Source organism: Sorex araneus, chromosome X (genome assembly GCF_027595985.1).
Source record: "Sorex araneus isolate mSorAra2 chromosome X, mSorAra2.pri, whole genome shotgun sequence".
Lineage (NCBI taxonomy): Eukaryota > Metazoa > Chordata > Mammalia > Eulipotyphla > Soricidae > Sorex > Sorex araneus.
The window spans coordinates 42902332-42918801 of record NC_073313.1 but is presented as its reverse complement, the minus strand read 5'-3'; the positions used below and the strand labels follow the sequence as shown (position 1 = coordinate 42918801).

Genomic DNA, 16470 nt, shown 5'->3' with positions numbered 1-16470 from the left:
TCATATCTCTTCATTCTCAGCAATGGAAAAATAATTATCAAATGCTTCCTTGTCAGTAGAGCTGTTTTTTGGGGGAAAATTCCAACAATAGTGAGTTTTGTGTTGAAATATGGAATGTAGTCAAGGTAAAGAGAAAATGAAGTGAAATTTATCAGCTACGCAGGCAGGGATGGGGGGTGGGAGGTATACTGGGGTTTTTGGTGGTGGAATATGGGCACTGGTGAAAGGACGGGTGTTCAAGCATTATATAACTGAGACATAAGCCTGAGAACTTTGTAACTTTCCACATGGTGATTCAATAAAATACATAATAATAAAAAAGGCCAAATAAAGTAATAATATTTTTTTTAATTTGAAGTGTTTTGAGAAGTAATGAGTGAATAGGCATCAGGACTTCAGTTATACCAGTGTATAGCCATTATATTCCGAACACAGATTCAACAGAACTGAAAGCATGTGACCTACGCAGCCAAGAGTAATCCCTGAGCACTGCCAGGTATGGCCTCCATTCCCAAAAAAGAGAAGAAACGCAAGTGCATCCTAAATATCGGGGGGAAAATCATAGACAGTGTTTAGAAAAACATCCAATAAATTCTACTTTCATTTCTCACATTAACAAAGACCAAAAAGTTTGATAATACTCTGTGTAGAAGGAAAGGGACAGAATTCTAAGATAGTACCCCAAATTCTCAGCCCTTTGGCATGCATAAGCTATTCATTCATAGTAAGCAGGGTTGTTGGGAAGGGGTTTTGAAGATATGATTCAGTTCCCAAATCAAGTAACTTTAAAATGATCCAAGTGGGGCCAAACCTAATCAGATGAGTGCCTTAAATCTAGCTGTAGAGGGGCTAGGGCAGTACTACAGCAGGTAGGGTGCTTGCCTTCCATGCGGCCGACCCGCACTCAATCCCCAGCATTCCATGCGGCCGAGGAGGGGAAAGATCTTTCTTTCTCAGTTTTTTTCCCTTTTCGGAAAGAAGTGGGCCCCCAAGCACCACCAGGGAGAAATTTCTTAATGCAGAGCTAGGAGTAACCCCTGAGCATAGCCGGATATGACCCAAAAAGAAAAAAATTGTAGCAGTAGAGACATGAAAGAGATCCAAAGCACCAGAAGGATGTGATGCCCTATTGTTCTCTTAAAGAGGGAGGGGCCCATGTAGCAAGGAATGCAAGCAGCCTCTGGGAGCTGAGAGTGGGCCCGGCTGACAGCTGGCAGCCAACAAGGAGACACAGACCTCAGTCCTACAATCTTGAGTTCTGCCAATCACAGAAATAAGCTTGGAAGCAGCCATTTCCCCAGAGCCTCCAGATAAGCAATCAGCCTTGCCAACACCTTGATTTTAACCTTATGATACCCAGAGCGAGAAGCAGCCATGTCACGGCTGACTTCTGACCTACAGATCTGCGAGCTAATAACTGGGTGTTGTTCGAAGCCACTGAGTTTGTGGTAATTTGTTATGCATAGAAAACTAACACACCGTGTTTAAAAGGGTGTGGGGAAACTGGCACATTATTCCTGGTTGGCATGTAAATAGATGTAACCCCTCAGGAGGACAAACTGGCAATATCTATGAACATTCAAGTTGCTCATCCCTTTGACCTAGCAACTCCACCTTCAAGGATTCCTCCTACAGATATACATACACAAGTGCAGGATGTGTATCAACAACACCGTGCATTGCAGCACCGTTTGTGACAACAAGAGACAACCTAAATATCTATCAAGAGGAGGCGAGACGAAAATCAGGATGGCATCCCAAATGAGACCACGCCAGATACAAAAAGATCTCTGGGCATCATTTTCAGGTAAAAATACAAGGTATAGGGACCAGAGAAATGATTCAAGTGGTAGAGCCTATTGAAAAAAAAAAAAGTTAAGTTCACATGGTGTATAAAATGCTCCTATTTATTCGATGCTTTTAAATTTTTTTACCTATATATATATATATTTGTGTGTGCTAATATATATATATATATATATATATATATATATATAAGCACACGAAGCGCAACCTTTAACAACATGTTAGTAATCTCTTATACAAGGGCCTAATGGCTTAATGGCTTCAGGGTGAAATACAACTATCTTCACACACTTTCCTCTAAGGAAAGCTTCTTGGATCATATTTAGCAAATTATTCACAACCAGCAATACAAAATAAATTATTTATTTAGCTACTGCTTCAGGGCAGGGTTTGGGGTTCGGGTGGAAACGTTCTAAATATGGTGGTGGGAAGGTGAAACGGTGGTGGGATTGCTGTTGGAATATTAAATGTAATAAATTACTGTGAAGAACTTTATAAAAATAGGAGTTTTTTTTTAATAAAATAAAATAAAATATTTTTCCTTTCCCACTGTTGATATTATTGATGCCAACACACTTGGTTGTGGTGTTTGAGCAGGTGTTCTTTGTGGTGCTGGCCAGGAGTACTAAATCTCACGCTCTGATGCTCATGCACACAGCGGTCCTCATTAGTTGTAGAGCTAGTGCAAATTTGAGTTTTAATGCTCATTATCTACCACTCTCTTTAGTTTGAGGGATGTGGCACTCACACACACCTAACTATGGTGCAACTGGAAAAGGTTTATAGCGTCAAGGACCTCAGGCATCAAAGCCACCAGGCACAAACAACAGAGCTGCCAGAATTGAACGGGGCGCATGTGGTGGCCCTGGGGATAGAAACCACAACCCTACACCAGCAAGGCAGGCAACTTAGCAACTGAGCCATCTCCCTACACCCTTGAATTTTATTTATGTAGGAACGGGGGCGGGGTTAAGTATGATCAAATATATTGGTGAATGCACGGAATATTTCTGGAAAATGCACAAGAAATTGGTTCCAAGGCTTGCTTTTTTGAGGAGGGGAGTAGGTGGGTGGAGGACAGGGGTAGGGAGGAAGACTGTTTCCACATTCCCCTTGTTCTCTTTAGAGAATAAACAAAGTCTATGCATGACCTGTTATAAAGCAAAAGCACAAGATTAGCTGAGCCTTTGTGGGTACTGAAGAGAATAAAACTACATTTCCTTAAAGGAAGAAAGAATAAGGGAAGAAAGGAGGGAGAGACAGGGCAGGGGGGAAGGAAGAGAGGAGGCAAGTAGAATATGGTAAGGTGGGATCAAGGAGATGGCACCTCATGGTCCCCCAGGCACCACTGGGAGAAAAAAGAAATTCGGAGGGTTGGAATCCTGCCACTTTCCCTGTTCAACCGAATGCTTAAACTTAATATCAGGAATATGAGTCATTTTCAGCCAAAGGTTCTCTTGCAAAGGACAGAAGGTCATTTATTTGTGCCAACTGTGGGCCCATCTGGCTTCCTGGAGGTGCCGCTTAAATGTTTACTGCAGAAATAGGTAAATAGCTGGGTTGGAGTGATAGCACAGTGGGTAGGGTACTTGCTATGCATGCAGCTGACCCAGGTTTGGTCCTGGAACCATGTCTGGTCTCCTGAGCCCACTGGGAGTGATCCCTGAGCACAGAGTCAGGAGTAAGCCCTGAGCATCACCAGGTGTGGCCCAAAAACAGGAAGGAAGGAAGGAAGGAAGGAAGGAAGGAAGGAAGGAAGGAAGGAAGGAAGGAAGGAAGGAAGGAAGGAAGGAAGGAAGGAAGGAAGGGAAGGAAGGAAGGAAGGAAGGAAGGAAGGAAGGAAGGAAGGAAGGAAGGAAGGAAGGGAGGGAGGGAGGGAGGGAGGGAGGGAGGGAGGGAGGGAGGGAGGGAGGGAGGGAGGAAGGAAGGAAGGAAGGAAGGGAGGGAGGGAGGGAGGGAGGGAGGGAGGAAGGAAGGAAGGAAGGAAGGAAGGAAGGAAGGAAGGAAGGAAGGAAGGAAGGGAGGGAGGGAGGGAGGGAGGGAGGAAGGAAGGAAGGAAGGAAGGAAGGAAGGGAGGGAGGGAGGGAGGGAAGAAGGGAGGAGAGAGCGAGGGAGGGAGGAAGGGAGGGAGGGAGGGAGGGGAAAGGTAGAAGAGAGAGGGAGGAAGAGGAGAATAGTTAATTAGAGCATTGAAGCTTTAGTCATATTTTGCCCCTTGTCACATTGGGATGAAATGTGATTTTGCTAACATTTATATAACCATCGAGGACTTCGGTTTTAAAAGTTTCCTTTTCAATATTAGCTGATTCCCCCCCCCACACACACACACACATCCAGTGCAGGCCAGTGTGGAAGCTTAAGGCTGCTTAAGGCTAGCACACTGGGCATTCACTGGGAACCAATTTTGAAATGGAGAAAGGATTTCGTGGAGTAGAGAATGTGGTGCATGGGAGACCACTCCCAGGCTGGGAGCCCATCCCAAGTCTGGTTTGTCTCAGAAAATCTTCCACCCTAGGCTGCTGCAATGCTGTTGTCATGAACGGCTTGCAGTAATTTCTGACACTCATTCACAAGCCTTGCAGGCTGTTGGTGCCCAGCCTGGAGGCCAAACCCTCTTCCAGGGGCCCAGACATGCGAGGCAAATGCTCTCCTACTTTGTTCTGTTTGTGACACACCCGCCCGAGGGCTTCCTCCAGCGGGCATGAGGAAAACTATATGAGATGCTGGGGATCGAACCTGGGTCGGCCACATGCAAGGCAAGATGCTATACCATACCAGACCAGACCTTGCTATACCATAACTCCAGCCTCTGTGCTCTGCTTCAGAATCACAGTCCCAGGCTCCTCTCTCTCTCTCTCGCCTGTATGTGTCTCACCCTCCTCATCTCGCTGGATGTCAGAGCGTTTCCGTGGCAGGAAACTTTCTAGACTGGCAGTCTGGGTCCAGCGGGGGTTCTCATCTCTGCTCCCATGCCCAACCTCCTCATCTTCATTGTCTTTGCACTCCAAGAGCAGAGACAGACCTCAGGTGGAGCAGTCATTTGAGACGTGACCCCAGGAAAGAAAAGTGAAAGAGTGGAAGGAAGCTAGACAACCCAGGAGGACCATAAAAGGATCCTGTGGGGTGGAGTGGAAGAACGAACCTCAGTATGGCCCCTCATTAAGCACGGAGAGAAGTGGAGCTTGGCGTTGTCCCCACCAATTCCATCCCCCACTGTAAACTTGAAAGGAGTTTTCTCATGGGTGGAACTTAAAGATACACAATACAAGAGCAATGAAGGGCCAAAGGCAACACAATGGGGAAAACTGACCCACACAATTGAGTTGGGTGGGGCAGGGGGTGGGCAGGGGGACTGAAAGGAAGGGATGCGAAGTTCCTTGGGGGAGAGAGGGGAGTACACTCATGAGGGGATGTGGAGTTGGAAATATGTGCACAAGAGACCATGATTAAGAGTATTGGAGAGAGAAACAGAGAGACAGAGAGAGAGGGAAAGTTCCTGCCAATTGAGACAAGAGCTGGGGGTGGGGGGAGGAAAGCTAGGAACATTGGTTGTGGGAAATGTACACTGGTGAAGGATGGGTGTTGGAACATTATATAACTGAACCCAATCAAGAACAACCTTGTAACTGTGTATCTCGCTGTGATTTTTTAAAAAAGAAAGAAAAAGAAAGAAAAGGATCATAGTATAGTGGAAAAAAAAAGAGTATTGGAAGTGTTGGAGAGATAGTACAGGACATTCTCCTTGCATCCTGCCACCCCGAATTTGATTCCAGGAACCCCATAAGGTCCCCCAAACACTCCCAGGAGTGATTCCTGAGTGTAGAGTAGGAGAGTAACCCCTGACCATCATCAGATGTGACCCAAAACCAAACAAAAAAGTTTTATAAATTACAGAACCTCAATCAATAAAACAATTTTAATAAAGAAAAGAAAAGAAAAGAAAAGAAAAGAAATGAAAAGAAAAGAAAAGAAAAGAAAAGAAAAGGAAAGAAAAGAAAAGAAAAGAAAAGAAAAGAAAAGAAAAGAAAAGAAAAGAAAAGAAAAGAAAAGAAAAGAAAAGAAAAGAAAAGAAAAGAAAAGAAAAGAAAAGAAAAGAAAAGAAAAGAAAAGAGGGGCTGGAGCGATAGCACAGCAGGTAAGGTGTTTGCTTTGCATGAGGCTGACCCGGGTTCGAATCCCAGCATCCCATATGGTTCCCCGAGCACCGCCAGGAGTAATTCCTGAGTGCAGAGCCAGGAGTGACCCCTGTGCATCGCCGGGTGTGACCCAAAAAGCAAAAAAAAAAAAAAGAAAGAAAGAAAAGAGGGGGGCTGGAGTGATGGCACAGCCGGTAGGGCATTTGCCTTGCACGAGACCGACCTGGGTTCGATTCCCAGCATCCCGTATGGTCCCCCAAGCAGCACCAGGAGTAATTCCTGAGTGCATGAGCCAGGGGTAACCCCTGAGCATCGCCAGGTGTGACCCAAAAGGCAAAAAAAAGAAGAAAAGAAAAGAGATCTTCTGTACCCTTTGTTACAGCCCTACACACAAAATAGGAGCTATTTGTATTTTCTCCCTCCCGTGCCTACCCTGCTCCATTTCAAGCAGAGTATGGGTAGACATTTAGTGCTCAGAACTAAATAAATGAATGTTTCCCGAATAAATGAATGCCCAGTTTGGGGGTTGATGTGTGATTGAGGCCGGAAAGGCCAAGGCCAAGTTTTGCAGAGCTAAAATCACATCACAGCAGCTGGGAAGACTAAACTGAGTTATCTCATCGTGTGAGAGAACAACGCTCACATGCCAAAAATTGGCAGAAAGCACAGGCGCTTCAAATAAAAATTTCAAAGCAACTTGGTAAACAAGACTGTTCCATGCCCACGTTGTGCCACAAGGCTGATTTTATCAGATGCAAAACATTTGTCATTCCTGTCATGCTGAGAGCCCCCCACACCCCCATAAGCGATGATGTCTCTCCTCCCTTCTCAATCTGGGCTTTGAAAAAAATCCCTTCTTGGCCCAGAGACATAGCAGGGGGCGTGGAGAGAGGACTCTGAGCATCTGCCTTGCAAGCATATGGTGGTGAGTTCAAATCCCTGGTGTCCCACATGCCTCAAACATGACCTTGGCCACTCTGCCATTTGTGCCAGGCAGCTTCTGGAAGCCATCGCTGGTGTCACGAGTGATTTCTGGCCAGATCATAGACAGGTGTATGTTATCACCACAAAGTGATGAATACTGATGTGAGTCCTACAGCAATACCCTGCCCCCTCTCCTGAATGCCACCAGCAAAACCTGTGGCCTCAACTAAGAGCAGGAACCCAGGTGGGCATGCATACCAGCAAGCACCACAGCTGAAAGAGCACGACCCCGGGTGCAGACGGTGGGTGAGTGTGCAAGCACCACACCCGGCTTTGATGAGCATTGCAGCTAAAACTGTGGGAGTCCTGCAGCCAGGCATGTGTGACCCCTGTCACCCACACCCACACACAACAACAACAAAGGGTGGGGGGAGGGAATAAAAAGAATAAATAAATATTAATTTTTTTCTTAAGAAAATCCAGTCTCCAACTTCCTTCTGAGTCCCAAGAGAGGAGCTGTTTCTTTTTCTTTTATCCTTTTGGGTTTCTGAAGGGACATTGTAGAATGACAATATATCAATGTCAAGTGGGCTCTCTGTAACCCAACAACTGTCTATGTTTGCACTAGTAAACCTCCCACTACAGTTTGATACCACCTTTCACCAGCAGTATCCAGGACTTCCTTCTGACTCAGGGCTCACCCCTCAGGACTCAAGGGACCATATCTGGTGCCAGGGATCATAACCCAGGACAAAAGTGTACTAGGCAAGGGGACTGGAGCGATAGCACAGTGAGTAGGGCATTTGCCTTGCACTCAGCCAACCCGGGTTCAATTCCCAGCATCCCATATGGTCCCCTGAGCACCATCAGGGGTAATTCCTGGATGCAGAACCAGGAATGACCCCAGTGCATCGCTGGGTGTGGCCCAAAAAGCAATAAATAAATAAATAAATAAATAAATAAATAAATAAATAAATAAATAAAACAAGTGTACTAGGCAAGCGAGCTAAACCCTGTAGTATATATTCAGCTGATCTCTTTTACCTGGCTGACCCAGTGTGCTTGCTCACACTTGCTGGCCCACTGGTCACTGTTAATTTGGTCTTATATACTGTTTTGGTTGCAGTTCATTCATTTCTTGGGTTTCCACACACAGCACACACATATGAAATGAGACCATGCTTGTCAGGGGCCGGAGCGATAGCACAGTGGGTAGGGCGTTTGCCTTGCACGCGGCCGACCCAGGTTCGATCCCCGGCATCCCATGTGGTCCCCCAAGCACCGCCAGGAGTAACTCCTGAGTGCAAAGCCAGGAGTAACCCCTGAGCATCGCTGGGTGTGACCCAAAAAGCAAAAAAAAAAAAAAAAAGAAATGAGACCATGCTTGTCTGGGTAGGGGTGAGGGGGATGAGTAGGGTCACACCCAGGATCAAACCCAGGTCAGTCACATGCAAGGCAAATTACCTACCCGCTGTGCTGTCACTCTGGCCCCAGAGTCTGTCTTTCTCCGACTTATTCCACTCAGTCTAAAATCCTTGAGGTCCATCCCAGGAAAGGTCCGCTTTCCTTTTGCGTTTTCAGTGCCAGAGCTATTGAAAGTTACCAACCAAGACACAAGGAAAATAACCCCAGACAGGAAGAACAGGAAACAGCAAGTCATGTGGAAATGTGGGGTTCCGTGTGCAGCCACTGCTGTCCTCAGTTAATTGCCCGATCCACCCTACTGGCCCCGTTCAGGGAGCTGGACCGGGCAGGCCTGGCCATGCAAGAGACCAGCCCACCTGCCCTTGGGCACTCCCACGGCCTCTGCCACGCTGGCCCCCGGATTGGCCCACCCTGCCCAGGTTGCCAGGGAAGCAGAAGAGCTCAGGCTCAGAGTTGTTCCCAGGCTGTCTGGCCTGGCGCCAGAGTCTGGGCCCTGGGTGACTAAGAGTGCTCCTTTGGCTCTAGGTGACCCTGACTTCCTTGTTCCAGCAACAGTAGATGTGACCTCAGCAGGAACTCTGCTGAAAAGGGGCCCTGTGGTCTTCGGGATGAGGACCAGCTTCCAGGCAGCCTGGACTCCTACGGGGTGTGCGCTGGTACCCATAGAATACGGTACAGTCAAGGTTTGAGGAAGCGGCTGCCCCTCCCGCCATGTGGGCGAACCTGCTCTTTCCACAGCCTTGGCCTTGGCCTTCTCCTGGCTTCTTTCCCGCACCTGACACAGCATTTTCCCAGCTGCCTGCTGCATTTCCGGTCTCTTAAGTGGCTGTCTCAGGTCCTCCCCATGGCTACGGCTGCTCCCGCGATTGTGGCCTCGTCTTCCCTACGTTCTGGATGCCCCCGCCCTGTTGGTCAGCAAGTACACCTGGACCTCCACGGCCATGCTTTGACCACTCAATCAGTTTGTTCACACACTGACACCCGCAGAGAGCACACCTGAACTACATGCCTACCCACTCCCTCTCCCCGTGCTGCACCCCAAGACAACCCCACATAGTCCCCATGAGTGGGAGGAGGGGCCTTGTGGGACACGCAGTCTTCCGGCAGCATCACAAATGTGACTCTGGTCAAAGGTCTCCTGCTGCTGACTTCCTTTCCCAAGAAGCCAATGTCCGATGCTTTTTCTGGCTCTGAGCCCAGAAAAGTGACCTTGGCACCCCCCAGGCACACTCCTTGCCCTGCCTCTGTAACTCTGCCCATAATTCCCAGGAACTACAGGGGCAAATATGAGTTGTTTTTTGTTTTTTGTTTTTTGTTTTTACTTCTTCTGTGTCACATCTCCCAGTCGAAGTCAGCAAGCCTAGCAACCTGGCTCCTATTGGTGGAAAAGGTGTTGGACAGGTGTCATGAAAGAGTGTGATCTGAATTCTCCACAGCTGATTGGGGGTGGGCAGCTCCCAAATGGTTCTTAGGAGGCCTAGGGACCTTCCAAGTCATTCTTGGGCGTCTTGAGAGCCCGAAAATAACAGTGCTGCTCAGAGACCAGGTGGTGCTGGAGATTGAACCTGGTTTGGCTGCAGGCAAGGCATGCTCCTTAACCCTTGTATGAGCTCTTAGTCCTTCTTTTATTTGGAGGCAGACAAATCCAGCTGTGCTCAGGGTTTTCACTCCTCATATGTGGTGTCAGCGATGGAACCCTGGTCCGCTACATGTAAGGCAAGCACCTAAACCTCTGTACTATCTCTCTGGCCCGTTTTGGGTTTTATAACGGCATTTGGTGCCACATCCCCTGCTGCCGTGAGTTCATTCTCTTGCCTGGAATGAGCATTTTCTGTCCATCCAACCTCACCCAGTCTCCCAAGCCACCGTCACCCATACTATCCTCTCTTCTGAACTTCTTTTTATTTTAGGGGGAGTGGGGGGAAGCGGTTGAGGACACACCGACCAGTGCTCTGAGGTTTTTCCTGACTCTGTGCTCAGGGATCACTCTTGGCAGGGCCCGGGGGAACATATTGGGGTGCTGGCAATCAGACATATAAGAAAAGCACCTTATCTGTAGCCTCTCCTGAACTTTATTTTCAACTTTTTAAATATTTTGTTTTATTAGTTTAGGTCCCCATCTGGCAGTGTTTGGGAGCTATACCCACTCCAGAGTCAGGGGTCACCTTTGACAGTGCTCAGGTGACTGGTGATGGAACCCAGGCCTCCTGCATGCAAGGCCTAAACACAACCCAGGTGTCTCCTAAATGTCTCAGGTGTGTCCCTTTAAAATGACACCATTTGGGCGCTCGAGCAATAGTACAGCTGGTCGGGAGCTTTCCTTGTCTGTGGCCACCCCTGATTTTATTCCCCTGCACCACATGTGGTCCCCCCAAGCCCACCAGGAGTGATCCCTGAGGGCAAAGCCAGGAGTAAGCCCTGAGCACCGCCAGGTGTAGCCCAGAACCAACCAAACAACAACAACAACAACAAAACTATGCTGTTTGGCTGAAGAGCTAGTACAGTGGTTAAGTCCCTTGCCTTTGCATGCCGCCAACCTGGTTCAGTCCCGGTCATTGCCAGCAGGGACCTTGCATATGGTCTCCCAAACTTCCCCAGGAGCAATCACTGAGCACAGAGCCAGGTGTGGCCCTAAAATTACATGATTCAATCACAACTTGTCCCTAAGAGCTGCCTGTGTTTCTCCAGGGTGACAGAGAAGGTTCAGAGCTCTCTGACAAGCACTTCCTTGTAAACCACACCCTCCCCTGCATCTAGGACACTTAAGTAAAGACGTGGGTGCTCCATCCTGCCTCAGACTTGCTCAACCAGAATCCCTGAGGGTGGGCCCAGGCCTCTGTGTGTGTGTGTGTGTGCATGCGCGCGCCGTTTTGAGTATTTTGTTGGTTTAATTTCGGTTGGAATGGCATTAGGAATAGCTTACCGGTGATAAAATTCACCCTTTAGAAATGCACTCATTTGAAGCTTGTCCTTTGTACCTCTCAGAGTTTTGTGACCATTTTCAGCACCCCAAAGGGAAAGTTCAGCCCCATCAGCAATCACTCCCCATTTCCCTCCTTTCTTCAGCCTTTAGTAACAATAATCTACTTTCAGTCTTCATGGATAGGCCTCCTCGGTATATTTCCTATCCATGGAACCATACACTGTGGTCCTTTGTGTCTTCGCTCAGTATGTGTTCAAGAGTTCTCCATGTTGCAGTGTGTGTTGCTACTTCTTTCCTTTTAATTACCAAATAATAATCCATTGTTTGCATAGATCACTTTTTTAAAAGATGATATAGTTTACAATAGTGGTAGTGTTTGTGCTTTGGGCATAAACTGCTACTGCCCCTCCTCCAACAACCAGAGTGCCAAGATCTTTCCACCTCGGTCCCTAGACCCTTTTTCATGCACCCCATCCCCCACCACCACCCATTTGGTAATCTCAGTTGTGTTGTCAGAGTCCAAAGGTTTGTTATCTTCGGACACAAGCCATTCCCTTGCTTTGTTTTTTTATACACTCAATGGGTGAGATCTTCCAGCATTTGTTCTTTCTCTGACATGCTTCATTTTACATGACAGCCTCTAGATCCTTCCAAATTGCAGCAAAAGGCAAGACTCCTCTTTTCTTCCTTCCTTTTTTCCTTCCTTTCCTCCTTTCTCTCTCAATCTCTCTCTCTTTCATTTTTTCCTTCATTTTCTTCAACACTCTGCAGTCCAGTTTTGCTCAGGGGATTGTGGGGATTTCAAACAGGGGTGTCCTACATGATTGCTGTAAGCATGTAAGCATGTACGCCTGCTGAGCTTACAGTCTCTAGTAGAGCCTCTCACTGTCATTTCTTTCTCAGTGCAGAATCGTTTGAGGTTTCGTAGTGCCATGCATTTTTGCTTTTGTTTCCTTTCCCAATGGAGTCAAATCATTGAAAACACTTCTGAGAGAAGTATCCTGGAGACTACTGCCTATGCTTACTTCAATGTATTTTATGGATTAAATTCTAACATCATCTGGGGCTGGAGTGATAGCACAGCAGTAGGGTGTTTGCCTTGCATGCGGCTGACCCGGGTTCGATTCCCAGCATCCCATATGGTCCCCCGAGCACCGCCAGAAGTAACACCTGAGTGCAGAGCCAGGAGTAACCCCTGAGCATCACCAAATGAGACCCAAAAATAAGCAAAAAAAAAGTAAATTCTAACATCAAGGTCCTCAATCCATTTTGGATTACCTTTATGTATAATGCAAAATGGGAATTCAGTTTCTTTTCTTTTCTTTTCTTGGTTTTTGAGCCACACCCAAAAGTGTTCAGGGCTTACTCCTAGCTCTGTGCTCAGGAATCACTCCTGGTGCTGCTCAGAAGACCATATATGATGCCAGGGACAGAACCACCCAGGTCAGCGCCATGCAAGGGTAGCATCTTACCTGCTACACTATACCTCTTCTGCCTCCACTTTAATATTTTTTGCATATGACTAACCAATTTTCCAAACGCTATTTGTTGAAATGACATTCCTTCCTCCACTTGACACTCTCAATTCTTTTATCAGCAATTTTGTCTGACCATCCATCAGTGGATGAGCATTGGGCTATGTCTGCTTTGTGGGCTACAATGAATAATGCTGCTGCGAAGAACTTGTGGACAAGTATTTGGGTGCATGCATAGTCTCATTTCTTTTGGGCAGTTATCACTGGATCATAGGGTAACTCTAGGTTTAACCCCTTGAGAACCTGGAAAACTGTTTTCCACAAAGATCGGACCATTTAATTATTTTTCCAAGGAAGAAGGGTTCCAAATACACCCTTAGCATAGGTTTTGGAGGGAGGAGCAACAACTGCTAGTGCTCAGAGGCTACTCCCAGCTAGATGTTTGACACGAGTGTCACTAACGGCCTGGTGCTCAGGGGTCCATGCAATGTCAGGGATGGAACCCAGGTCTCTTCCATGCAAAGCCTGTTCTCCTGCCTGTTGAGTTTTCTCTCTCTCCAGACCATCACGGGTATTTTTAACATGTTATGCTGGTCTGACAGTTTGTTCATCCCTATACTAAGTTCTGCAAACTATCCTTGTCCACCATCTGGAGAGTTTTCTGGAACTATTCTGAGGTGGAGTGGTCCTACATTGAATCACCTTCCACCTAGAGCCCCAGAGTGGGAAAGGTGGAAATGATTTGCCTACCTTATAAACATTGCTGAGGGAGTTATTGTGGGAGCCCCAGTGCTAAAACTAATGACCCAAGAAATGGAGTTAGTAACCATATTCAGGAGGAAGTAACCAAGGTACAGGGGGTGTGGGGTATGGGGTATAGCTGGGAAGAATTGCTGGGACATTGATGGAGGAAAGGAGGCACTCTGGTGGAGAGCATAGTGTTGGAATGATGTATGCATGAAACTATTAACTGTACTATAAATCATGGTGCTGCAATAAACATGAGGGGAGGATTTTACTCATTGAAAGAAGCTGGTGCAAGTTGCAGCTAACTCCTCTGTATTATCATGGTGCTATTTGCATGTCAGCCTCAAGTGGCAATGAATGGGAGGGCATAGCATATGGATGGATGGATGGATGGATGGATGGATGGATGGATGGATGGATGGATGGATGGATGGATGGATGGATGGGCCAACCATGCAGCACTTTCCCCAGTTGTGCAGCATTTCTGCTTCTTTCTGAAGGCTGAAGGGTAAATCCCTGCCCCCACAGTTTTCAGAGCCTAAAATAAACCAGAAGTTTCCATTTCCCCCATACCACCCTGAGGCATGGGAGCCAAGTGACTTTGGCTGTTTAGTTCCTTAGATCTCTAAAAGGCGTAACTACATTCACACAGGTTTTTTTTTTCCTTTTGGTCTCTATGACAGCCTGATCCCTCCCACCACATACTTTAACAACATGAAGAAAAGGACATGTACTGCAATCAAAGGGCTAGGATACATGCCGAGTGAAAGCGCGGAGGCCAGGATTTGGTTGCAAACCAAGAAGTAGCTATTTGTGTGGGCAGAGGCTGGCTCTGGCATTATCAGCAGCTCCGTTTCTGGGAACAGGGAGAGGATTTTACTTTTCTTCTTTCTTTCTTTTTCTTTTTCTTTTCTGTTTTGTTTTGTTTTTGGAGTCACACCCAGTGCTGCTCAGGACTTATTCCTGTCTCTGCACTCAGGGATCACTCCTGGTGGGCCGAACAGAGGTCTGCCTTGTGCAAGGCAAGTGCCCTACCCTCAGTACTACCCTTCTGGCCCCAGGAGGAGGGTTTTTTGAATGCAGGGAAACCTTAGTCCCTTGAGCAATACTGTGTGCATTCTTGTCTTGCTTGTGCAGGCTCCCTTGGGGCCCATCACAGGGGAGAGCCAAATGGTCTTTATCCCTGGGATGTCAACAAAGCAAGGGTCATGTTCAGTCAAAACATGGAAGGGGGGCCGCAGAGATGGCACAGGAAGTAGGGCATTTGCTCTACACATGGCAGACCTGCTTCGATCCCAACATCCTATACAGTCCCCTGAGGACTGCCAGGAGTGACCCCTGACCACGGAGTCAGGATTCAGTCCTGAGCACCACTGTGTGTGGCCCCCACACCAAAAGTAAAAAGTTTTAAAATTGTAAACATGAAAGAGACAGGGGCCTACAAAGTTGGGGGAGAGGGTGTTCCTTTCTGCAAAGAACAGAAACAACCCCCCTCCCCCGCCACACACACACACACACACACACACACACACACAGGAAATAGACTGCAAAGAAGGCCCTTTCAGAATCCATGCTGGACACACACAGATTTGCACGGTCTCCCAAGCATTGCGTGGAACCCCAGGAGCCCCCAGCCCTGCTGGGAGCCCCAACCCCAACCCCTAAGCAGTGGCTGAGAGTCCACAGCAGGTCCTGAAAGACCACCATCAGCTCTCAGCCATGGTAGGCCTTCCTCATCCTCTCCCCTGCTCCCGGACATGAACAGATGGTGCGGATTCAGCGTTGGGTTGGGAATGAAGGTTCTCTGTTTTGTTTTGTTCCAGTGAAAAAAACAAAGTCAGCTCCTCCAGGGCTGCCGCCCAGAGCTTTGCTGAAGTTGGTTCAGCCCTGGTATGTTTCTCGTGGCGCTTCCTCATCCAGCTCTTGGGCCTCAGTAAATAAACTCATCAGAGCCTCAGCTGCTTCCTTCCCAGAAAAAGGATGAGTCACCCGGCTCCTCAGCCTCTCGCTGGCCAGAGCCAGTGAGAGTTGTGACTGAGGGGACTCGACTGAACCCAAACCAGGCCGGGCCTCTGGCTCATGTGTGCTCTGCCATCTCGTATCTTTCCAGTGCACCCCAGTCCCATTCCCGCGTTGGACAGGAGAGCTCTGTTCAGGATCTGGAAGCACCCCGAGAACTTTCCAGAGAACCACCCAGAGAGTTCACAGCACTCTGAGGACAGTGAGCAAGGGTGTTTTACTGGGTCACCCCTGAATGACATAGGCCACCAAGGGTCTCACCACATTCTCAGGGCCCTGACCTCAGGGTTAGAGCTTGTTTGACAAAGGGCTTTGAACTGCAGGGGCAAATCCTCAGGCTAACTTAGGGTGCCCCATCTATTTGCTCTGGCTTGCTTAGGGTTCAATTCTCCAACAGCACCCATCTGGGGGAAGGGGAGCCAGTGAGCACTGAACTCTGAACACCTCCCCACTGGCCTCCTGAAAGCTTGGCCTTCAGCCCCATTCCAGGCTAATTGGGGTTGCTTCTTCCTCACCAGGTGCCCTGCCCACCCAGTTTGACTAGTTGCAGGCCACTCCCTCCCAGGGCCTGTTTCTAGCTCAGCACTAGTGTCCCGCAGCTAGCACCGAACACCCTCAGGTTCCAGGGCACTGGCCAGAATGTGAAGGATTGGGAGATGGTTCTGGAAAATAACCAGAGTGGAAAATAATAATAACTCCCACTGTCTCTTACCCACCACCCCAACTCCCTGTCTGGCCCCATGAAAATGGAAAGGCAGTCTCGGGTGTTCCAGGAGGTTCCATTGGGTGACGAAGCCAGTTTAAGACAGTGGATGCCGAGTAGGTTGGCAGCTGCCTTCTCAGTCGTCTCTCCTCCAGAAGGGCGGTAACCTCCTAAATCCTGAGGAGGCAGGACCCGTCAGGTCTCCATCTCTCACATCTTTACCTCTCTCATCCTCAGTGAGGATAGGGCTTCTGCTGTCCTGAGGGTGTTCTGAACAGAAAGGAAAATAGTGGGGCCAGGGGTCTTTCAGGT

General features: G+C 47.9%; 1 protein-coding gene across 1 annotated transcript in view; it reads right to left on the bottom strand.

Annotated features, from left to right (window-relative positions):
* NYX (nyctalopin) overlaps positions 1 to 9099 on the bottom strand; it is a 103179-nt gene extending 94080 nt beyond the window's left edge. The window contains exons 1-3 of the mRNA XM_004612943.2: positions 8648 to 9099; positions 4949 to 5054; positions 4682 to 4808 (exon numbers count right to left, since the gene is read on the bottom strand). Coding sequence (XP_004613000.2) covers positions 4682 to 4808; positions 4949 to 5054; positions 8648 to 9099 — 685 coding nt within the window. The remainder of the gene's footprint in view (positions 1 to 4681; positions 4809 to 4948; positions 5055 to 8647) is intronic.
* Positions 9100 to 16470: the final 7371 nt, after the last annotated feature.